Source organism: Sarcophilus harrisii, chromosome 4, assembly GCF_902635505.1.
Source record: "Sarcophilus harrisii chromosome 4, mSarHar1.11, whole genome shotgun sequence".
In the NCBI taxonomy this organism is placed as follows: Eukaryota; Metazoa; Chordata; class Mammalia; order Dasyuromorphia; family Dasyuridae; genus Sarcophilus; species Sarcophilus harrisii.
In genome coordinates this window covers 57448386-57474370 of record NC_045429.1, presented here as the reverse complement: position 1 = coordinate 57474370, position 25985 = coordinate 57448386, and the positions used below count along the sequence as shown (strand labels likewise).

The following is a 25985-nucleotide window of genomic DNA, read 5'->3' as shown; positions in this document are numbered from 1 at the left end:
TATGTACATTTCCTCTCCAACCTCCCCCCAAAAAAGCCAGTTGTCAAAAATGCCAGCACTTCCTTGAGATGAACCCATTAATTAAAAGCAATTAGAGCAATATAGTAGAGTTTTCCTCTGTGTTCATAAGAAAAAGTTAGAGATTCTCAGATACTTCTTTTAGGGATAACTCAGCTAAGAGTAAGAAAGTAGCCAAAACAAAATCCTTTCTTCCCACCAATCCAAAGTTGAGTGTAAAATTTAGTCAACCATTTTAATCAAAAGGCATATAAATCTAGTAGACTTAATTACTGAAGTCATGATTTCTGTGTTTTTCTTTTCCCATTTTGACAGATTGTATTCAAAAATATGGCCAGCCGTCCCTATAGTATTTATCCTCATGGAGTAACACTTTCCACAGATGATGAAACAGCTATGAATGTTTCTACTTCAGGTTTGTATCTTTTAGGTGAAGCCTTTGAATGTATCTTTCAATATGTCACAAAGTATATTTTTGTGCTGACTTTCCTTCATGTATAAAATAATACAATTAGTCTGCTCTAGTACTGGGGATAAGAGCCACACTCCTGTGTGGGATAGTGAGGGAAGTGCTGGATTTGTCATTAAAAGGTCTGGACTTCTAATCTCAACTCTATCATTTACTATCTGTATGAGGCTGGGCAAGTCAACCTGTCCAGGATTTAATTTTCTCATCTTCACAACGTGGGAAAATAAATTAAATGACTTCTAAGGTGCTAATCCATTGATACAGTGATTTCCCAACATCTAGAAGGATGTCAGAAAAATGTCATTTTCTTGCTGTCATAGCAACCCCTAGTGGACAAGCCAAACAATTGCATATTTTAGAGACAAAATTATACATACATCCATACATGTCATTCCTCCTCAAACTCCTTCTGTCCCAAAAAACATGAGAATGACGCATCTTGATGCTTTCCCAGTAACAATGGAGTGTTGTGGATAAGTATGGCAGGGACAGCTGGAAAGAATAATGGAGGCAATTAATTGGACCCCAATTTGTCCATGTATTATGAGCAAATTATTTAATCTCTATGACACCAAAATATCTTCTGTAAAATACTTAAGTAGTTCTGAAGTTGTATCAGTAAGGGTGAGCTTGCCATGTTGTGTGCAAACTCTGCATTACTTCTTATATTAATTTTATTTTTAATTCTTTTAAAGAGAGTGAAGCATCTGAAATACCTCTGAGCAAATTAATTAATTTTTATATATCACAGGATAGAATTAACATAGAATTAACGTACTAGTCAGATATGATGAGCTAGAACAGCAGCAAGAATTCCCACACTAGGAATACCTAACAGTGAAGAAATCTTAGGTGCTGTGAGAAAAAAATAATAAAGGCTAGCATTTACATAACACTTGAAGGATTCCAAAATTCTTTATAAATATTGTCTCATTTTAACCTCATAACAATCTTGGAATTGAGGGAAATGAGGTATACAGAGCTTAAATGATTTACCTAGGATTGGACAGCTAGTTAAGTATTTGAAAAGAGATTTGAATTCAGATCTTTCTGACCCTAGATCCAGTGCTCTATCCTATTTAGGTATTTGCATTTACACATTTCTTAGGTGAAAATCCATTTTTAAAATGAGACTAATTATACTTGTAGTTCTATTGTTATTTTTTTATTAGAATAAACTAAAATAATAAATATATATATATGTATAATTAACTTATACCTATAAGTTATACACACATATATCTATATCAGATTTTATTTTGAGGTCATAAACTGTACCCGGAACATGTAATAGAATGATTTTTCTGGAAAAAAATTTTCCTCCTTGCCAGGATGGATCTTCTGGTCTGAAAATTCTCATTACTTATCTTTGATTAGCTGATAATTAGGGAAACTGAGGTCTCAGGTAGCAAGTTCTACACTAAACATTTAATCAAGACTTTATCTTCCTGGTTGGGAAAGAGAAGATATTTGTCAAAGTTTTATGGTATCAGAACACTTTCTCTTCCTTTTCTCTTATATCCTGATTCTAACTATTTTTCTGGTGTGAAATCACTTTCCAAATGAAAACTCATTATAAATTAACTTTCCTTTAGGCAACAACACCTTGGTCAAAGCTGTCCAACCAGGAGAAACTTACACTTATAAGTGGAACATCCTGGAATCTGATGAACCCACAGAAAATGATGCTCAATGCTTAACAAGGCCATATTATAGTACTGTGGACATCCCAAGGGATATTGCCTCAGGCCTGATTGGGCTACTGTTGATTTGTAAGAGCAGAACCTTGGACAATCGAGGGGTCCAGGTATTGTATCCCTTCATTAATTACCCTTACCCGCACTTGCAAGGTTTACAGTCTGAACTGGAGAAGGTTTGGTCTTGAGTGTTCCTTCTTGCTATATAATCTTTCCATTTGGTTATTCTTGTCTGATCTGTCTCCAAATCCAGATTCTGGGGTATATTATTGGATTTTATTCTGGATAATGGAGTAAGGGAGCCGGAACAATGATAGTATCAACAGACAGACTTATTTTGCAGAAAAATTGAACAGCCCTTCTTATCTAGGTTACTCAAAATAATCATTTCTACTAGAATTTAATTTAATAGCATTAGCTTTGTTTTTCAACATGATTGTTTTCCTAAATGTACTTTATTGTGCTAATTCTTAGACTTGGCAAGCTCAAATTCTTCCTAAAGGAATGGGATAGCATTAAATGCTTATTATGTGCCAACAACTAGGATAAATACTTAAGAAACAAATAGAAAATAGAGACAGAGAACCTTATGTCTCTTCTGCTGTCGGGGACCTTATGTTCCAATTAAAGCAGACAACAAATGTAAGAAGACTCAGCTACAGGGCAGATGGCAAAGATCTACATTTTGGCAGGAGAGTTCTCAAACTTGAAGAAATTAGAGCTCCTTTAGATCATAGTCATCCAGAATTCCCGAGACAATTTATGAGAATCTAAATATCTCTTCTTGGGACATACAAAACAAAGCAGTAATTCTCAAACCTTTTGTATCACTTTATACTCAATAATTACTGAGAATTTCAAAGAACTTTTGTTTGTGAGGATTACATCTATCAATTGTTTACAATATTAAAAACTAAAGCTTTTTCATAGTATTATGAAAAGAATTGTGATCCCAGAGACTGAAAGGGTCTCAGGTATTATTACCAGTGTTCTTAAGAGACATTTGAGAATTGTTAAATTAAAGGAAAGTATAATGTAATAAAAAATAGAATCTGTAGTTGTAAAGGTCCTGCTGTTTCAAGATAGGGAAAGAAAATTTGTTTCTGCTCCATATTTTCAATATTTTGATTAAATAGTTTGCTAAAACTTGTTAACATTTGTGCTATTTTTGCATAAAGCTTCGATTCTGAAGATATAAAAACATACCTAATCCAGGATCTGTTCTCAATGATCTTACAGTCTAATGGATTCAGAGAGGAAAGAACAAATGCACAAATAATTATAATACAAACAAAAGTTACTAAGTGAAAAAAGTGTCATGAAAAGTGCCAGTTTTACTTGTCAGGACTTTGTGAAGGGGGATGGTATCTGAATAAGACTTTGAAGGAAGAGAGAGATTTTGAAAGGTAGAAATAAAGACTCTAGGGTTGTTCAGAAGATAAAGCTTTGGGCCTGAAGACATGAAGACACAAGTTAAAATTCAGCTGTGGGCAAGTCAATTAATCTATCTGCCTCAGTTTCTTCACCTATAAAATGGAAATAATAATAGCACTTTCCTCATAGGATTGTTATGAGGCTAAAAGGAGATATGATTATAAAATGTTTAGCACAGTGCCTGGTACATAGTAGATATTAGCAAATGCTTATTATCTTTTCACTAAAGAGAATACATTCTAGGCATAGAAAATGATGTAAAAGACATAGAAACTGGAAAGAGGAAGAGAACAAGGAATATAGAATATATGAAAGAGAATATCATGAACTAGACTGGATATATTTATTGGAACCAGACTATGAATTGCCTTAATTATTAAAAAAAACACATATATTTTATTTGGTAAACAATGGGGAATTATTAAAGATCTTGACTGAAATACATATAGCATCACACTAGAAAGATTATTAAGCAAGTGTGTAGAATGGGTAAATGGGAGTTTGGAAGGCCTGATTAGGCCTATTGCAATACTCTAGTAGTGAAAAGGAATGAGGGCCTGAACTAGGGTTATTGCAGTGGGAGAGGCTGGATTTGAAAGCTATTTAAGGGGTTGAAAAACAGTAGCTGTGTGGTGAGGGTCAAGCAAGAGTCACAAATTATTAGAATATAATGAGTCCAGGGAGCCTGGAAGGATGTTAGAACTATCTCTACACATAAAGTCAGGTAAACGGGTATGAAAGAAAGAGGATTACTTTAGTGTTCATTACATTTAATTTAAGTTGTTAAAATATACAGGCAGAAATGTCTAGAAGTAAGTTGAAAATACATGATTAAAGCCATGAGTGTGCTAGTTAACATTTAACAATGAGATCTCTGAAAAGCAAGATAGATTTAAAGGTTTAATCCATTTTGACATCTTTTCCATCACTTTCTTGAGCCAAGGATATCAACAAAACATTAAATCTAACCCTGATTTGTAGCTTTTGACAATTTTCCAGGTGTAAATGCTCACACTAAAAATTTAGGAATTGATTTGAGCTCAATTTAACACATCCATGAAAAAGCTCTGGGGGGAGATTGGGAAACCTCTGCTTAACAGTGTTCACCGAAGCCATGGAAAGGAATGAGGTCCCCAAAGGAGAAAGAAGAGAAAGCCCAGAACAAAGTGAAGGGGAAAAGAGAACTAGAGGAGAAAGCCAGAAGAAGAGACATAAATGCAGTCAGAGACATAGGGAGGCAAAGATATGGAGGGAACTACACCCTTAATGTCAGTTACTGCAAAGAGGCCAGAAAGAAGAAAAACAAGAATTTTAGTTCTGGGATGGGGAGGATAAGAGTAGCCTTGGAGAGAAGTGTTTCTGTAAAGTGGGGAGGGGTGTATCAGAAAGTCTTTTTTAGGGAGAATAAGAACCAATGTGATAAGCTGGCAAGAGTGCTACAATTGGAGTCAGGAGGTGTTTGGGATCAATACCCATCTCTTAGTTTTATGGACAAGTCACTTAACTTCTTAACAATAAAATGAAGTTCTTAATAATTCTTGTATTTATTGCATAGTGTTGTAGAAAGGCAATGAGAGAATCTAAGTGAAGTGTTTTGCTTTTCAAATTTTAAAGCTAGGAAGAAAAGCATTTATTATGTACCTGCTAAGCACTTTACAAATATTACTTTATTTGTTGTGTTAACTCACAACCCTGTGAATTAAGTCCTCTTATGATCCTCATTTTAGAGTTGAGGAAACTTAGGTAGACAAAAGTTAAGTGACAGAGATGGTCATACAGCCGGCAATTGTCTGAGGCTGGATTGGAACTTGTTTTCCTGACTCCAGACCCAGAGTTGTATTCACTGCATCTTCCAGCTGCTTTGTTAAAAAAAAAAAGAATATATAAATATTAACCATCATCATTATCATTATTACTATTACTACTACTGCGTCTCAGAGTTTGGGTATGAAAGGGAAGAAAGTTATAACTTGAAAGGTAATAAAGTAATTTTAAAAATTAAGATAGATATTTAAGCATGATTATAAGCTAAAAGGAAAAACTCAAAGAGGAAGAGATTAAGACTGTCTAAGTAAATAATTGAGTCACTGTCAAGCTTGGAAGAGATCTCAAAAGCTAACTAGTCCAAAACAAATCCTCTTTATAACATACCTAAAAGTTGGTCTTCCAACCTTTGCTTAGAGCTTCCAGTGTGGAAGAAACCTACTCCCTCTCAAGGAAACACATTCCACCTTTGGCTAGTTAAAATTGTTAACATTTCCCCCCTTTTTACCAGTGTAATACTACCTACTTCTCTTGGATATCATTACCCTATTAGCCATTTTAGATCTTACATTTCTCATCCAAAGATCCCTCCTTAGCAGAGAAAAGAACAAAATAAGTGTTGAGTAATTCTGCCTTCACATTCACACTTAGGTAGGTGAACATACAAATCTGTAATTACTCATTTTGGAGCCTGGGACTATCACCACAACATGCACCTTTGGGCAAGCAGCACAAACCTCATTTTCTTCAGTGTCTTTTCCCTCCCACTCCCAGAGAGCCATCCCATATGGAAAATAGTATTATTTAGACAAAAAGAAAAAGGAAAAAAATCAGCACCACAAATCAATATTGAAAAAGTCTAAACACATGTGCAATGTGCAACACTTGTAGACTTCCCACAGGTGAGAGGTAAAGCATTTTCTGTCATTTCTTCAAAAAAACTTTCTAAGACTAGTCCACCTTAGTAGGCTGCAGGAGAAAATGAATGAAGACTTGAAGTGAACCAGAGGATGGGAGGAGGCATCCTGAGGAATCAGATAAGGGAAAATTTTCAAGTGGATTGGTGGTAATATCAGTTTGCTTAGATAAGGGGATTCATGGCAGAATTGGGGAAAAGGAGGATTAAAACAGAAGCTATGGAGACTGAGGGTCAGTAAGAGATAAATGAATGGCTATCTGTGTAAACAAGCTAGGTGGATTCCTGTGCTTGTGGTAGATGCTGGGAATAAATATACAAAAATTAAAACATTCCCTGCCTTCAGGAAGCTTACATTCTATCTAAGGAAATGCTATGTGCATGTATAAAGATAAAAAATAGGCACAAAATTTTAAAAAGATTATGGGGGTAGTACTGGAAGCTGAGGGAATCAGTGAAAGTCTCATGTAAAAGGTAGTTCTTGAACTGATCTTTGAAGGAAGAAAGGAATTCTAAGAGACAGGATTTGGCTGAATTATGGCTTGTGAGAGGGAACAGTAAGGCATAAATAAGTCTGGAGCGGTAGACCTGAGCCAGATTGCAAAGGGCTCTGAATACTAAGGAGAGGTGGTTTTATTTTATCATAGAGGCACATAGAGAGTCATTGGAGGTTTAAAATTATATGATCATGCGTGCGCTTTAGGAATATTACTTTGGTATCTATGTGGAAAAGAGAGGGAGAGCTTTGGTAATGATGATGGTTAGAGATGAGGAAAACATTTAACAGCTATATAAGTAGGGGGAAAGGACACAGGCAAAAAATCCTGAAGAAAAAGAATTAATAAAACTTGGCTACTAATTGGATAAGGGAGGTGAAGGAAGGTGAGGGAGTCAATGATGATTCCAAGGTTTTGAACCAAGATGACTAGAAGGATGGGGTGCCTTAACATAGAAAGGATTGTTTGGGGGAAATCAAACAAATTGTGTTTTGCACATGTGCTTGAGAAACCTATGGGACAGCCAAGTGGAAATGTGCTATGAAAGGCAGAGTCAGAAGGGAACTAAGAGATCATCTAAGTCAAAATCCCAATTTTTAGATCAAGAAACTAAGTTCTAATGAGGACAAGTGTTTTGTCTAAGGTCACAAAGGTAAATCCAAAAGTCAGTAACAGAATTGGAATCCAAACTCAAGTCTTTCTGAATTCATTGCTCTTTCTGCTATGTCACCTTTTGGTTTCCTATAAAATTAACCCAGTTAATATTGATTTCAGGATTTGTTCTCCAACAGTGTTTGGCAGCTCAGAATTTAAAGCAGAGGATGAATTATCTTGCGGGGAGGTGAGATGGGGAATGGCACACATAATCAGCCTTCAATTATCTACTCAAGTAGAATAGTCAGTCCAGCAACCTAGATGTTTCAAAGTGGTAATAGTGGGGCAGTTAGATGGCACAGCGGGTAGAGCATGAGCCCTGAAGTCAGGAGGACCTGAGTTCAAATCTGGTCTCAGACACTTAACACTTCTTGGCTGTGTGACCCTGGGCAAGTCACTTAATCCCAGTTGCCTCAGCAAAAAATAAAAAAGTGGCAGTAATAAAACAAGATCTGTCTTAGTAGTTGTTCAGTCATTTCAGTCGTGTCTGATTCTCTGTGACTCCATCTGGGGTTTAAAGATACTGGAGTGGTTTGCCATTTGAGCTTATTTCACAGATGAGGAAACTGAAGCAAACAGGGTGAGGGACTTGCCCAGAGTCACACAGCTAGTAAGTGTATGAGGCTGGATTTGAATTTAGGCTTTGAACTTGACTGTGCCATTTAGTGGCCAGTCTTAGGAGAATATTTCCATTTCAATCTTTTGAAAACCCAGGCAATATAGTAAGTGTTCACCAGGCAGATGCTGGTAAATGTTTAATAATCAGCTCTTCTTGAAAACAGGACTCACTTTTAAGCTTAATCTGCATTATTAACATTTTCTCCATAATATTATTAAATCTAGACAATCAATAAATCAAGCCTCTAGCAAGAAGCTCTCCTGAGCTGAGTCATTCAAGCTAATATTAATAAACCTCTGATTACCTTTTTTGCTATTTTGTCTGGCTCTTTTTTCAGCACTAAAAATAGGATATTTAAGTCATAGTAAATTGAGGTTGGTTTTAATGATGTTTTTAAGACCTGAAATCCTAAGTCCCTAATAAATGATTGCTAATTGATTAACAAATACTTAAGAAAGAATGAATTTGATAGTTCTGTTCCAAAAAAGAGATGGGAAATATCTGCTCTTTTCTGAAAACTCAAATGTGCATTAAGTAACCATTTGGAAGGTAAAGACTACAATAATGAACATTTTGTGATTAATACAATTTTTTTCTTATAGAGGACAGCAGATTCTGAGCAACAAGCTGTGTTTGCTGTATTTGATGAGAATAAAAGCTGGTACATTGAGGACAATATTAACAAATTTTGTGAAAACCCCTCTTCTGTGAAACGAGATGATCCAAAGTTTTATGAGTCTAACATTAAGAGTAGTAAGTAGAAACTTTCCTCCCTACCTTCACCCATTCTATCCATCACTCCTGGATAGATGTGTTTGTAATCTTGTCTATAAATATGCATGAGAAGAACTTTAAATTTGCTTTCAGTCCTAGGATTCTACAAAAATCAAGGGTTTTGTAAAACCTTTCTCTTTAAGTTTAACTCTGTACACTTAATTTTCATGTAAATTTTATTTATTTATGGGGAATTTCTATTTAATTTCCAATGAAATTCAATTGAACAGATATCTTAAAAGTACATGATATGTTCAATGTATAGCACTGCAAAGAAAGACACAGAATTTACATAAAACCTGCTCCTTGATACCTTGAAGCATTATAGCAATCTAATTGTGACAAGTGGTAAAGTGTTCATGATCCTAAAACAATTGATTAACCTGGGTCACCAAGGCTATTCTGTTGGCTATCAGCATGATCATCATCATCTGTTAACCTCATTTAGGATGAATTTTTTTTAATCATTTGTTTCATGCATTTTCAGATAACCTAAGAGACAAATCTGGAATAGCAGGGCTTTTCCATATGGGATGGAAGGTTGGAATTAGGAGTTGGAAGTTGGTTTTTTGTTTACTTTTATCATTGAATTTTATTTTGGTCATATAAATGTCATGACCAAAGTCTATTCAGGACCTGTTGTCTTCCAAAGAGAATCACCATTAGTACATTTATTAATCAGATTACTTCTTGTAAATTAAGACAATTATTGCTTTATGCAAATAAAATATGTACATTTATTACATCTATTAATAGGTAAAGATTGCAATGATCTACAAAAATTCAAGCATACAGTTTATTGATAGGTACAAATAATATTAAGGAAGGCAAAGGACTTTGCTTTTTCTTTAATGCTTACAAGTGACAATTAAAGGATAAGATTTTAATTAAGGAATGTGTTCATTGGTCTTCTGTTTGTACATTATCCTTTGCTGAGTGACCTAATCACTTAATCTCTCATATCCCTTGTATTAATATGCTTTTTCCATTTGGACTAAATTAATATTCTTTATATATCCCTTCAGAATATATCCGAAGAGCTTTAAAGATAGACCATCTATCAAAAGGTCTTGAATAGAGTAGGTACTCAGAAAACAAGGAGAATGGACAAAGCAATATATCTACATTGCTCTAGATCCTAAAATAATATATTCTTATGACTCTAAATTTTTGTGAATAATATTTTTCAACCCAGTTCAATGAGGAGAACACAATCCATTTGGAAAATTTAAAACTGGAGATTCTAATCATGTATTCTTTCTCTTTTCCCTTTCCCCTCCTATGCTCCCTAGTAAAGCTGATGCTTGATAATCAATGTTTCTATATTAATGGTCTTAACCTGAGCAAGTATCTCAGGTCTTCTTCCTGTGTAATTAAATCAAAGTTCTTTCAGTGGGGCAGGGTTGGTGAGGAAGTTGTTGTTTTAACTGACTCGGTTTCTTTTAGCAATAAATGGCCTTTTGCCTGAGAGTATACCGACCCTGGGATTTTGTTATGAAGACACTGTCCAGTGGCACTTTTGCAGTGTGGGTATCCAGGATGAGATTCTTACCCTTCACTTGACTGGCCACTCATTCTTATATGGAAAAAGACACGAAGACGTCCTGACGCTCTTTCCTATGAGTGGAGAATCTGTAACGGTCACAATGGATAATGTAGGTGAGTAGTTTGGGTAACATGAGAGAGTCCTTGTAATGTCCATTTCATCTGCTCTCTGCAAGGCTTACTTTATTACTAATGTGATGCTATTTAGTTTTTTGGTCCCTATGAATGGTTCCATTGGATGCTAAGACCTATTATTAATATTTTACAGAACTGCTGTTTCCTTAAGTAACTTGTCAGAATTCACAAAATCCTGGTACAGACACATCTTCAGGAATGGTTTAGAGAGGCAGTGTTCTTAGAGATGAAGTATTCACTGACATCGGTCCCATCTTTTCATCACAGCCTCTCTCCGTAGAGATAGAAGTAACCATTCTTGGGTAGCATAAGCCAGAAGCATAGCCACAGAACCTCAGAGATTCAGCTGCCACAGTTACACTGACATTATTTCCAAAGGGAGGAGGACCAAGGGAGCATGACTGGTTGCAACAACTAAAGCTCAATTTTATTTCATTCTTTAAAACTTTACAAAAGTCTTTGCAGAAATAATAGTTAACATTTAAATTGAATAATAAAGTTTGCAAAATACTTCACATTTATTATCTCATTTTATTCTCATGGTGACTATGCAAATCACTTAATCTCTGTCTACCAAGTTTCCTCATCTGCAAAATGGGGATAATTACACCTATTTCCCAGGGTCACCTGGGAGAATAAAATGGTCCAGTTCTCTACCCATTACATTACACTTCCTTAAAGTTCCCCCATCCTGTCTAGTTATTGTCATGATCTGCACTGCTATATACACAAGCTTCACCTGGTTCTATCTCATTCTAGTCTTATACCCAAACTTGGTGCAATGTGCAGGAATCACCACCTGAGCTTTCTGAATGGATAGTAGCAGTTATACTGTTTACCTCCCTCTGCCAGAAGTATCAAATTCAAACAGATTACTAAACCCTATATAAAGATCCCCAGGGCAGGAGAAGGGCATATTGATTTAGAAAATCGTAAATGAGCATTACCTATATTGTACTGTATTTTTATTTACTTTGTAAGCAATTCAGGAATTTTGCCAGCAGCCTGCTAGTTTCATCCTTCTGCCCTAAGATACTGAAGCTACAGAAATAATGGGCAGAAGCCTAAAGCAATCATGATAATAATATAGATAATAATAATTATTAGATAAAATTATGGAATTGCCATATAAAACTAGTAGCATTTATATGGTATTTTCAGGTTTGTAAAATACTTTACATGGTTCATACTGTTTTATGCTCACAACATTTGGAGCTAAATCTTTATTTTACAACTGAAACAACTGAGGCAGAGAGAGATTGAATGACTTGCCCAGGATCACACAGCCAAAAAGTGTCTGAGGCCAGATTTAAACTGAGGTTTTTTTTCTGTATACATGTGTATACATGTACAACAATTGTGTTTTGGGTCTGTAGAATATATATATATATATATAGAATATTGTTGTTTTTCATCCTTTCTTCTTGAAGAGGATCTTGACAAGGGTAATATCTTAACTTGTGAAGGAATTGCATTTAAGTGAGGCAGAGCTGTGTAAAGTCATCACATATATGTTCATATATTACATATGCACATATACATATATAGTATTTTGTTTTATATTTTGTAGATTTAGTGTTTTACACATATATATTTATATCTGATTTATCTGTTTTTGCTGATTTTTTATGGAGGGGGGAACAGAGATAACTTGTGTTTATGTTACTAAGTATTTCTTTGATTTCTGACTCATCCATTCTTTTTTTTTTTTTTTTTTTTTTAATTTAATAGCCTTTTATTTACAGGTTATATGTATGGGTAACTTTACAGCATTAACAATTGCCAAACCTCTTGTTTCAGTTTTTCACCTCTTACCCCCCATCCCCTCCCCCAGATGGCAGGATGACCAGTAGATGTTAAATATATTAAAATATAAATTAGATACACAATAAGTATACGTGACCAAACCGTTATTTTGCTGTACAAAAAGAATCAGACTCTGAAATATTGTACAATTAGCTTGTGAAGGAAATCAAAAATGCAGGTGGGTATAAATATAGGGATTGGGAATTCAATGTAATGGTTTTTAGTCATCACCCAGAGTTCTTTCTCTGGGCATAGCTGGTTCAGTTCATGACTCGTCCCTTCTTAAGTAAATTCAAAATGGATTAGGAATTGCCTTTGACGAATTGACTATTTTGGTCTGGTTTTTTTTTCAATCAGATTTGACATATTCATTGGACTCTTCTGTTTTTATAGGAACCTGGGAGCTCACTTCCATAAGCTCTAACCACAGGAGCCGAAACCTCAAGTTGCGATTCAGGGATGTTAAATGTATAAGGAATTATGATGATGACTCCTATGAAATTTTATTTGATGACAATTTGGAAAAAGTTGTCACAGAGAAGAATAAAGTTAACACCAGAAATATGCCTGATTCAGAGGAAGAGGAATGGATTCCTGATGATGATAGTGATTATCAGGATCAACTGGCTTTGCAGTTTGGTATTAGATCATTTAAAAATTCATCAGGACCTCATGAGGGAGATGAGCTTCTTAATCTCACTTCTTTGTTTATGGAAGAAATCTCTGAAATGACTCCCCTAAATGTGACTACATCTTTGGAGACCTCTCAGATTTCCCCAAAAGACCCTGGTAGTAGTTCCAAACTTCAAGCTACCCTTCCTTACTCGGTAATCACAACAACTAGATCTCCCTTGAAGAACATCACTACTACAGGTACACGATCCATTACATCATACACTATAGACTCCAGTCTGAAGAATTCCAAATCCCATTCTAAAGAACTTGTCGATAAGAATACAAATTCGGCTACCGTGGGGACAGCTTTGTCACCTCTTGGTGCAGGAATTTTCCAAAGCCAAGAAGATGTCAAGAAGGCAGGCCATCAGGCCAACAAGGAGACTTCCACATTTATCACTACCTCAGCTAACCAATCTGAGGCAGAAAGAAAAACATCAGTACAATCCAATCATACACGGATAGAACTACCAACAGAAAATGTGAGGGCGAATTTAACTCTAGAACTCCCTGATCTCCATAGAAGTGACATTCCCAACTCCAGAGCAGGAACACAAGATCTTCTAGATGATCTGGTAGTTGTTAACCAGAAGGATGCACCAAAGGTTTTGAATGGGAAATGGAATTTGGTTTCTGAGAAAGGGAGCTATGAAATCATCAAAGATACAAATGAAGATGAGGTGGAAGATAAGCTGTTGAACAACCCCCAGGATGGTGCAACATCTAGGAGAGAAGGAATTCCTTCTGCTAATTGGCACAAACCTTTAAAAATAGGAAAGAACAGAGAAAATGGTAGGTTCAGGAAATCTTCAGTTTTGATTAAGACTCGAAAAAGGAAAAGAGTTAAGTTGGCAGACAATTTACTGATGTCCCCCAGAGGTTTCAGTCCTCTAAAAGGAAGGTACAGTGCCACATTGCCCCACAGAGGATCCAATCACTCACTCTTATCCAATGATTCCAATGAGATACCATCCCCTAAGGACCTAGAACAAGCATCTCCCACTTTATATCTTGATCAGAATTTCTCTGCCGTGGAGCTGGATCAGAAATTTCCCCCAGCAGAGTTTAGTAAGTTGTCCTCTGATCCAAAGTTAAGTGAAATATTCTCCACTCTAAAGCTTGTTTCTACTACTCATCCTCCTGATGTCTATCAGACATCTTCCCTTCCAGATCATCATGAAACACCTTCCCCTCTAGCCCCTTATGAGACATTCTCCCACCCAGATCTTAATGAGACTCCTTTCCCTCCTTCCTTCTATGAGACCACTCCCCCTCCAGATCTTTATGAGACTACTTTTCCTCCCTCCCTTTATGAGACAACTCCCCCTCCAGATCTCTATGAGATTCCTTTCCCTCCCTCCTATTATGAGTCAACTCCCCCTACAGACTTCTATGAAGCATCCTTCTCTCCAGATCTTAATGAGACTCCTTTCCCTCCTTCCTTCTATGAGACCACTCCCCCTCCAGATCTTTATGAGACTACTTTTCCTCCCTCCCTTTATGAGACCACTCCCCCTCCAGATCTCTATGAGACTCCTTTCCCTCCCTCCCATTATGAGACAACTCCCTCTTCAGATCTCAATAAGACTCCTTTCCCTCCTTCCTATTATGAATCAACTCCCCCTACAGACTTCTATGAAGCATCCTTCTCTCCAGATCTTAAAGAGACTCCTTTCCCTCCCTACCTCTATGAGACCACTCCCCCTCCAGATCTCTATGAGACTCCTTTCCCTCCCTACCTCTATGAGACCACTCCCCCTCCAGATCTCTATAAGACTCCTTTCCCTCCCTCCTTCTATGAGTCAACTCCCCCTTCAGACTTTTATGAAGCATCCTTCCCTCCACATTTTTATGACACAACTCCCCCTCCAGACTTTTATGAAGCATCCTTCCCTCCAGATTTTTATGACACAACTCCTCCTCCAGACTTTTATGAAGCATCCTTCCCTCCAGATTTTTATGACACAACTCCCCCTCCAGATTTCTATGAAGCATCCTTCTCTCCAGATCTCTACGAGACAACCCCTCCTTCAGACAACTATGAAGCACCTTCCCCTCCTGATCTCAATTGGAATTCCTCTACTTTGGATCTGAATCAAACCCATTTCCTACCAGAGGTTGGTCAGATATTCCCTTCTCCAGAATTCAGTGAGAACTTGCCTCCAGACCTTAGTCATACACCCTCTTCTCCAGTTCTTGAATCAATATCCCAATCACTCCCATCCCAAATCAATGTTACTTTGACACCAAGACAAGTTAATCCAGCAATTATAGTGGGTCTTACCAAAGCTGATGGGGGTTATGTTGAGTATATTCCAGGGCAGGCTGTCAAAGACAGTGATGATGATGATGATGATGATGATTATGATTTTGAAGCCACATTTGTACCCTATGATGACCCTTATAAAACAGATAGAAGGACAGATACAAGCTCACTCCGAAACCCTGACAACATTGCAGCATGGTATCTCCGAAGCCACAAAGGAAATAGAAAAAATTACTACATTGCTGCTGAGGAAGTACTTTGGGATTATTCAAAATTCTCAAAAAGGTTTGCAAAATTTCTTTTATAACTTAAACTTCTTCTATTTACTGATGCTGAAAGGGCTACTTCTGTTCTTAGTCACAGACCCCCTTTATTCCCTTCCAATGACCAACAAAAGGATTTTACTTTGTTTTATATAAAATGGACTCTTCATACGGTTAGAGCAAGGGATAATGACATGCAGCCTGATTATACACAGGTATTCAAGAGAATGTAAGGAAGTCCCTCAGCATAATGGATAGACTTCTTGTAGTGAACCTATAGAAGGACATGGACAAGAGTTGCACAGCATGGGGCAGGCAAAGATGGTTGCCATCAGTATTGTTAGAGAAAATATGCAAGTCAATGAAATTATAGATCTAGTAGAGTCCAGAATAGTCCTGAATCAAAAATTCAGTTAAAAATCCTTAAGATATGAGGGACAGGCAGCAAGACTACCAGCTCAATTTTTAAAAGACAGGACATGGTAAAAGCTCATAGCTTCATAAGTTTACAAATGACTTTCCTCACAGATGTTTCAGTTGTATAGCAATGAGACTAAATTTTATTTGGGTTAGGTAAAAAAGCTGGCATATGCAAACATATGCAAAAGTGATTTGCAAATATTATCTCCTTATATGAAACACCCCAATAAAGGAAAGTAGGGAAGTGAGAAACCTGTTCAGATTTCAGATATGTAGCATTCAATATAGTGGGCTGTCTTACACTGACCAAGCTTAGTGGGAATGTGAATCTTCTCTGAAGTGCCAACCCAAACGCTTATAGGAGTAGAGAGGAGCTCTCCATGGTCTAATCTCCCATAGGACCAGAAATTCCTGCATCAGCCATTTCTTAAAGTAGCAGTTGAGTCCTAAAGGAAACTGTTACAATGGACATGTCCCACCTTGAAAGGAAGTATTAATGAATTTACCAATACAGATAGTCCCTCTATCAATAGACATCATAGCAGAGTCCCATTTCCTTAGCTGTACCATTCTTTTCTGTCTCCTAATATATTAGCTTTAGAAATGTCAGTGATTATTATCAACAAATCAAACATTTATCAAGCACCCACTATGTGTGAGACACTGTGCTAAGTGCTAGAACACACACACACACACACACACACACACACACACACACACAAAAGCAGAAACAGTTCTCACCCTCAGGGAGCTTATTTTCTAAAGGCAAAGGAGGAGACAATATGTAAATAAGTATATATAAGATAATAGTGTAGGTAGAAGGTAACCTCAGCAAGCAAGGTGATAGCATCTCAATGAAAACATGAAATGGGCTCATCCAGAGATTTCTCCGCTCCACATGTTCATATGGACAATTTGTGCCCAACCTATGGTAGAGCCTTCTAAGCTCATGCTGGTCTGATCAGCCACAGATGAACATACTGTACCCTGACCCCAACATAGTGATGTCATTTTGATCCTCTTTGAGAATGAAGAACAACAACCAAATCAAATCAGCATGTGAGGGGACTGTGAAAGACACTTCCCAGAAAATAGAATTTGAGCTGAGCCTCGAAAGAAATAGAGATGGGAGTAGATGAGGAGAAGGGTAAGAAGAGAGAGTATTCCAGGAATGAAGGAAAGCAAAGATATAAAGATGTGTGACAAACAGCACACAAAAAGTGCTAGATTGTAGAGTGTATAGAAGTGAGTAAAGAATAAAACAAAAATTGTTTTTTTATTGTAGCTTTTTATTTACAAATTATATGCATGGGTAATTTTACAGCATTGACAATTGCCAAACCTTTTGTTCCAATTTTTCCCCTTCTTCTCCCCATCCCCTCCCCCTGATGGCAGGTTGACCAATACATGTTAAATGTGTTAAAGCATATATGTCCTAACAGTTACAAAAATTGTTTTAAAGCAGAAAAATAGAAAGGAGCCAAGCAATGAAGCATTTTATATGCCAAACATAAGTGTTCATATTTAATCCTGGAGGTAATAGGGAACCACTGGAGTTTATTGATTAGGGGTGATCTGTCAGTCTTACATTTAAGGAAAACCACTTTGGAGGATATATGAAAGGTAAATTGGAGTGTAGATAGATCAGAGAGGCAGGGAGGCTCTGAGGTACTGAAGTAGATCAGGTGAGAAGTAAGGTGGAGAAAACAGGGATACAGGTGAGAACTGTAGTGAAGAAAGAAATTACAAAAGGGTCTTAACCAACATGTCTTTCTCTATATTTTTGAGAAGATACTCACTTACATTGGCTTTTCTGCAATTTCTCCCCATTCAATTTAGTTCTGCCCTTTTAGGGAAGCTTGAGATGGTGCTCAAACATTTCAAGGAGAAAAATCAAGGAGATAAATGACATTTTTTAGATTTCCTATTTTTCCAGGGACCTAAAATCACTGAGATTTTACCACCAAAATCTACCTCAATGCCTGAACAATGTCAGTGATATACCGTTTAGGTGTACTCATCGATTCTTCATGAATCTATGTCACTATGTGACAATCTGCTAAAAATACATCTTCCCCAAATATTGGGCACACCTCTAAAATGATCTCTCTTTGAAAAGGAAAAAAGGTTACATAGACACAAATACACTGAAAAATAATATCATCTACAAGCTGTGCTTGTATAACCATATCTGGTTTTTTAAAAAGTATACCTCGCGTTGATACAAATATAATCTGGATGCAGGATTTTATAGGTTTTTTTGGGGGGCGGGGACTTCTATGAATGCAGTTTTTCTAAATTTTCTCATCTTTTTTTCCTTATTATCTTTCCTTTCCCAATTTATCAGCATGAAGAAGGCTGATGATGCTGAGGATATCATAGAGAACACAGTGTATAAGAAAGTGATTTTTCGGAGCTACCTGGACAATACCTTTTCAATGCTTGATCCTCGGGGAGAGAATGATGATCACCTTGGAATCCTTGGCCCTATTATCAGGGCTGAAGTAGATGATGTGATCCAAGTAAGCCAAGTTTTAAGCATTATTAAGAGAGGCAGGGCAAGGTAAGTGGTACAATGGATAGAATGCCCAGGCTTGGAATCAGGAAAATTCAGTCTTAGACACCGACTAGCGGTGTGACTGTAGGAAAGTCACTAAACCCTATTTATCTCAATTTTCTCACCTATCCAATCCAGTTCCAAGAAAATCCCAAATAGCATTACAAAGAGTCAAACAAAACTGAAATGCCTGAACAGTAACTACAAGAGAGGCAGATGAGTGGAAAGAGCACTGGAAGTACAGTCACAAGACCCTGAGTTTGAGTAGCAGTTCTGCCCCTTGCTATCCAGGTGAACTCTGGAGGTCACGTAACTACTCTGAGCCTCAGTTTTCTCATCTGTAGAATGGGTAAATAGTTATACTTTCCCTTCTATTTTTACTAGATTAGTGTGAGAAAAACAATATAAATGTGAGTCATTAGTATCAAAGTTAGAGGGGTTTCTGAAAGCATTACAAAGTCAAAAGTGTGAATGGATGTTGCCCATGGTTTATCAAACTCCATATAGTCGTGGGGGGAATAATATTTGACTTAAAGTTAGAAGGTCCAGCTATGACTTTTGTCTCTATAGAATTAATAATTGTATTCTATGAACTAGTCACTTAATCTTCCCTGAGCCTGAGCTTCCTCATCTGTAAAATGAGGCAGAAAATAATAATAATAATAATAGGGATAAGAACTAGACTTGAGATTCCATTAATATAGAGCATTCTCAGGGGAAGAAACTCCCTCCAATAAATAGGTAGTCATCTTCTCTACAACTTTCAGTCTTAGAGTCGCCTAGAGCACAGGGAGGTAAAATACAAGCACACAGCTACTATGTTTCAGAGGCAGACTTGAATCAGGTCTTTCTGGTTCTGAGAGCACCTCTCTCTATACTATGTCAAGCCATCTGTTAAGTATAATGCTTTATAATACAATGTATATATTTTATTCAAAATCCTATCTGTTCTTCATCCCCTGCCTCAGATGTCACCTCTAGGAAGCTTTCCCTAATTCCATTCACCTGAGCCGATTCCCTCCCTCATTAAGACATGAAATCTCCACTTTGGAAGGAAACTCAAAGGTCACCTATAATTTATAGTCTTATATAACATAACCTATAACTTACGTGAACCAACAATTAACTCTAATTAACCTGTAACTTATTATCATCCCCACAATATCCTGCAGAAGGGGTTCAATGGTCTCATAGCCTTTTGCATTTCTCTCATATATGTATTATATTTGTATAAATGAATTTTCCCTTTTATTGGATTATAAACTCCTAGAGGGTGGAGCCATGTCTTATTCGTCTTATTCGTCTTATCAGTATCCTCAATGATCAGCATAGTACATTATACATATATAGTAAGCACATAGCAAGCCAATAAACATTTAATAGTAACTTATTATACAGAAGGCAATGCTAGGAAACAATTTCCAAAATAGATGTAACTTCTGCAATATTTAAATGTTTCTCAAGTGCTTTACATAAATTATCTTGTTCTTTCCTCTGTGCAATAAATAAGCACAACTGGTATTATTATTATTCCCATTTTAAAGATGAAGAGCCCTGAGATTCAGAGATGCTGTTCAAGTTGCCCAAGATCACACTCCGAACCCAGTAATCTTTGTATTCTCCCTTATTGCCTCATTGTTTAGGGATTGGAATTGAAGTAATAAAATGCATTGAATTTGTGTGCTGGGTTTATGTAAATAGGGTACTCCTGTAACTAAAGATACAAGTGCTTGTGTAAAGAGTGCTGAATCTAAAATCAGAAACTCATCATCATCATCATCAAATGTGTGATCCTGGGCAAGTTACTTAACCCCATTTAGCTCAGTTTCCAGGAAATGGCCAACTACCCCAATATCTTCGCAATGAAACCTCATATTGAGTCATGAAAAATTGGACATGATAGGAATGACCTAATACAAAAAGTAAAGTTGTTAAGTATTTGTTTTAATGCTCTTTAGATTTATAAACTTTGCCACATTTTGATCCCTGCCACCCACCTGTAAGCAAACCAAAAATACTCCCTTCTCCTATGCTCAATCTAATTATCTCCTGATATGATAATACCGCTTCTCACCACATCTCCAATAAAGAAGATAGGAAAAAGTTGCTTTTCCAATAAAAAGTAATCTGGGGAACAATAACTATAATGTCATTGGTATATCCTTAGTAAAGAAATTTTCTCAAACCATGAAAATCACCTGGTATAAACTGATGGCCTATACTTTTGGTCTCAACTATCATAAGGAAGAGAGAGGTCTTTTATGGTTATATGAATTTACCTGTTTTGTTGGGTTTTTTCCATACTCTAGGTTCGTTTTAAAAATCTAGCCTCCAGGCCATATTCTCTTCATGCTCACGGGCTTGCCTACGAAAAATCATCAGAGGGAAAGAGCTATGAAGATGACTCCCCGGAATGGTATCAGGATGACAATGCCATTCAGCCCAACGGCAGTTATACTTATGTATGGCACGCGACAGAACGATCTGGTCCAGAAAATCCTGGGCCTGCTTGCCGAGTTTGGGCTTACTACTCAGCTGTGAATCCGGTAAGGGACTTCTCCTGTTCAGGGGATTAAAAGTTACTGCCTTGATAACTCCTTTTTTTAACTTTTGTTTTTAAACTTCACCCTTGGGAATGAGAAAGACCTTTATTTGACAGAGTTCATAAGTTGTTTTCCTCTGTGAAGAAGTGGATACCATGTCCTTTTGCGCTCTAGGTGAGGATTGTGGCCTAGAGACTACAGAACAGAGGCCATAAATCCTAAATTAGGAGAGCCCCAATTTCAAACAAACAGTCCTTTCTCAGATTATATGATTGCTATAGCGATAGCCCAGGGAGAGAGGGTTGGACTTGAAGTTAAGATGGTCCAGGTGTGAATCCTGCCTCAGACATTAACTGTATGACATGGTGCAAGTCACTTAACAGCTTCAGTTTCCTTATCCATAAAATGGAAATCATATTAGCATCTGCTACACAGAGTTGTAGAGATAACCCATTTAAAGCGCTTGGAAAATCTTAAAGTAAGATACAAATGCCAGTTATTATTTTTGCATGTGTTCTGATTTGGAGTTAAGAAAATCGTCTCCCTATGGTGAACTCCATACTGGTCTCCAAATGGCAGAGGGGATCAGGGAAGTTAGAGAGGATCAGGAATTACTCATTCACTTGTCTCTATCACTGTCTGAGAAAGATATTTCATTTGAAACCACCTCACATCACAGCTCTACTTTCCAAACTTTTTCTTTAGAAGACCTTCCTATTGAAGAAACTTTTTCATTTAGAGAAGTAGGAAATAGTATGAATCAATTGATAAGGGCCCAAGCCTAGAGTTGTTATTCAGGGCCTTTCTGATTCTCTTTGTCAGTGAATTTCAGAAGTGCAGAGAAAAAAAAAATGTAACTCTGCAGTCTCGATGAAGGGGAAAAATAAAATATGCTTTTAATTGTCTTCCAGGAAAAAGATATCCATTCAGGCCTAATAGGCCCGCTTGTGATCTGCCGAAAAGGAACACTCCATAAAGAAAGCAACAGGCCCATAGATATGCGAGAATTTGCCCTACTTTTTATGGTCTTTGATGAAAAGAAGAGCTGGTATTTTGATAAAAAGCCTAAAAGGAAGATAACTTCAGAAGTGAAAAACGCTCACAGGTTTCATGGTACTTTCTCTAATCTGGTCTAATCTTTGTATAAAAGCAGCTTGGGTCCCTCAATTCCATCCAACATCAATGTTTGTTCCTGGGTTTTGCAAGAAGTACTTAAAAGAGCTTAGACATGTGACTTCTATTAAAGTCCCCAGGAGCCCAAATAACCAGTGCACAAAAAAATCTGAGGAGCTGGGGGAGGTGCATAGTAACCAAACAACCAGGGATTAAAGAGATTTGAGATAGAACCTTGAGAGAGACTCCCCTCACCACCCACCACCCCATTACCACCTTCATACACCAAGGGTTTCTGTCTGTGAACCCTAGTTGGAACATAGAAGAAGGAAGGGTTCATGGCTTAAATGCAAAGTAGTGAATATTAAACAAAAATGGCAGCATGCCCAAGTTAAATTGGTCTATAGTTACTGTGAATCTAAAAAAATTTGGCAAGAGAGGCATCTAGGGTTTAAGGGAGAGCAAGCGAGCCTGGGAAGTAAGAAAGACTGAAAGATCTCCTTGTGACACACACTGCTTTGTGAACCTGGCCAAGTCATGTCATCAGGAGCCACACCTGCTCTCTAAGAAGAAAAGCTGGAGAGCAAATATTGATCGATATTGGGAGAGGGAGATTCCATCAAATGAGGTAATAATTGTAGTGTTAGCACAGTGCCTAGCACACAGTAAGGGCTATATAAATGTGAGTTAATAATAATAATTACTATCAGAATTGTGATCTCAAGCAATTAGCTCACTTAGCCTTTCTGTGACTCAATTTCTGCTTCTGTAAAACTAGAAAGTAGGACTAGCTAGTCTTGGAGATCTTTTCCAGCTCAGATAGATGAGCCTGCATTCATACCAATGAAACCACCAGTCTATCTCCGCAATCCCCACAATCTTAGGGGGGAAAAGTTGTTTGTTTTTAAGGAATGAACCCCATCCTTCATACTAAAACATTTGTAAATATGTTCCCTGATCTCTAATGCTGTCAGTGCTCCTGTCCATATACAGCCGTTTATAAAGAATTTCTTAATTATAAGATTTTTCTAAGAGGAGATTGATTCTGTAGCATTTCTGACTCTCATGAAATCCTTCAGGTATTCAAAGCACATGGACCTCTACAGGAATGTGTTTGTGTTAGGAAAATGGATAGCCAAGTCATAGAGACTAACAGGAACATTCAGTGAGGACTTAATAAGAGGAACAGAATGTGTTTGCAAAGACAGAGAGAGACAGAAAGAGAGAGAGAGAGAGAGAGAGAGAGAGAGAGAGAGAGAGAGAGAAAGAGAGAAGAGACATAGAGAAGAGAAAAGAAGAGACAGAGACAAACAGAGAGAAACAGAGAAAGAGACAGATACAGAGAGAAAGAGACAGAGAACAAGACATAGAGAGAGAGAGACAGAAAGAGTAGCAAATCAGAGACAGAGAAAGAAATTCATAGATAGACAGAAAGACAGAGATGGTGGGGGGTGGAAAGGAAAAGAGATTTTGGGAAGAATAACAAAATAACATATGCTAGCTCTTAAATCTATTTAGAAGTTTGACCATGCTGGCAAAATAATTGAACACACATGGGCACATATACATGAAGTTCTAAAGTTAGGAGGACAAAGCAATGAAGATGACTAAATGGAGGGAAAGATTCAGATCTATGAATGAGCCCAGCTACTCATTGAATTTTCCCATTTGGGACAATCCCCACAGGATCCAATGGTAAACTACACCTAGAGAGTGAATGACTAAGGGAAGTAGCTAGGTGGGGAAGATCATCATTTTCCATCAGTTGGTGGAAATATTTTCCCCGGCCCTTCAATTCATTCAATTCAATAAGCACTTATTGACAATACGGACCAGGCACTTAACTAGGTACTAGGGATGCAGAGACAAAAAAATAAAAGATTTCCCACCCTTTAGGTCCTTATATTCTCCTTGGCAGAAGGGATAACATGTTTACAGAGAAGTCAATAAAAATGTATGTGGAGCAAATACAAAATAAATTTTTGGGGGGGAAAGGGATACTATAGAGAGAGTATACACAACTAGTTGAGGAAAGCATGCTTGTGGGAGAACATAAGGTGTACCATGCTAAGAGCTAGAGAGAGTCCAAGAGATTGAGGTGAAGAAGGAATGCTATGAATTCTAGACCTAGAAAATAACCTGTATACAGGAAGGAAATGGAGAGCCACACACACACACACACACACACACACACACACACACAACAGCTTGTTGGACAGTTTGGTCAGAACATAGAATGCATAATGTGAAATAATATAAAACTCGTCATGGAAAGATATTCTAGAGATACAATATGGAGGGTCAAGTTGCCATACTTCCCATTTTCTATACTTATGAAATTTTAATTTTGACTTCAATTTTTAAAAGTGGAAAGTGTAAGACTTTCTGTTTACTATTCCTAGATTTGTCCCATAATCCATTCTGTTGTTTAAAAATATTTTGTATGACCCTGGGCAAGTCACTTAACCCCAATTGCCTCAGCCAAAAAAAAATATTCTGCACCTTTTTACTATCATATAATATAGGAGCTACTGTTTCTAGTTTTTTGTCATCTGCAAATTTAGATTTCATCCAAGTTATTGATAAAAAATGTTCTATAATTACCTGGGTCATGTTTCCTCTAGAGACCTCTCAAGATCAGTATAGATTTATTAATCACTATTTAGATTCAATCAGTTCTAAATCCATTCAAATTGTCAAGTTCAGTCAAGCATTGATTAAGTACTTACTACAGGTCAGGCCCTTTGCTAAGCAGGATATACAAATACAAACAGAAAGAAAAACATTCCTGCTCTCCAGGAGCTTACAGTCTCATCAAGGAGGACAACACATAATTCAATAGCCTAAAACAAGTATCAGCTCTTTCAGAGAACCTTCCATTATCCTTCCCATTAATAAAGATGATGGCTAACTTGTACATAGCATTTCAAGGTTTGCAAAATATGATAAATCTATTATCTCGTTTGACCATTTGAGTTAGTGATAATCTGTCTACTTAGAATTCACATGTATTGTTCTGAAATTTAACAGAATTTAACACATTGCACCATAATTATCTCTATTTTGCTACACACATCCAAACAGAGGACAATGGATTCAGAGTATAGATTAATAACTATTTTTGAATTTTTTGACATGGTTAAATATTAAATAATATTATTTTATGATAAATAAAGATATATAATACATACAGTAATATACTTTTTATTTTTTGGATATTGATGATGTGGAAATTGGCTACCATATTTATAACAGTTTTTATTTTTCTTCCTTTTTCAATGGGTGGGAGAGGGGGAAAGGGAGGGAGAGAATTCTAGTCCAAAAATAAAATAAACTTGAATTTTTAAAAAAGGCAACTATCTCCTTATGTCATATCCCCTTCTATATAAGCACCATAAAATCAAGTCTGTGTCTAAAAATTTGTATCTCCTCAAGCATAGCACTTGAAACAAAGTAAGCACTTAATAAAATCTATTAAAATGAATTGAATCATTTTTGGTTGTTTGTTAATTTGTTGTAACTCTCTATTCTTTCAGCCATCAATGGTCACATCTACAATTTGCCAGGACTAAGGATGTATGAAAAGGAGAGAGTGAGATGGCACTTACTGAATATGGGTGGTTCCCAGGATATTCATGTGGTTCACTTTCATGGCCAGACGTTGCTGGAGAACGGAACCCAAAAGCACCGTTTGGGGTCTTGCCCTTTGCTTCCTGGTAAATGATAATAACTGATGTTTATATAATGCTTTCTTTTAGGTAAAACATTTTACATTCATCATTTATTTCATTTGATCTTTATAACAACCTTGGAAGTAGGT

General features: G+C 36.8%; 1 protein-coding gene across 2 annotated transcripts in view; it reads left to right on the top strand.

Annotated features, from left to right (window-relative positions):
* The window catches only part of F5 (coagulation factor V), a 79621-nt gene that overhangs the window by 30209 nt on the left and 23427 nt on the right, over positions 1 to 25985 (top strand). The window contains exons 9-18 of one of the 2 annotated variants that reach the window (XM_023501773.2): positions 334 to 433; positions 2083 to 2294; positions 8671 to 8821; positions 10289 to 10501; positions 12722 to 13795; positions 15416 to 15554; positions 18300 to 18474; positions 20819 to 21055; positions 21964 to 22165; positions 25702 to 25881. In XM_023501773.2, the coding sequence (XP_023357541.1) occupies positions 334 to 433; positions 2083 to 2294; positions 8671 to 8821; positions 10289 to 10501; positions 12722 to 13795; positions 15416 to 15554; positions 18300 to 18474; positions 20819 to 21055; positions 21964 to 22165; positions 25702 to 25881 (2683 nt within the window). Of the gene's footprint in view, positions 1 to 333; positions 434 to 2082; positions 2295 to 8670; positions 8822 to 10288; positions 10502 to 12721; positions 15555 to 18299; positions 18475 to 20818; positions 21056 to 21963; positions 22166 to 25701; positions 25882 to 25985 lie in introns of both variants that reach the window. The other variant, XM_023501770.2, reaches the window with a different exon arrangement.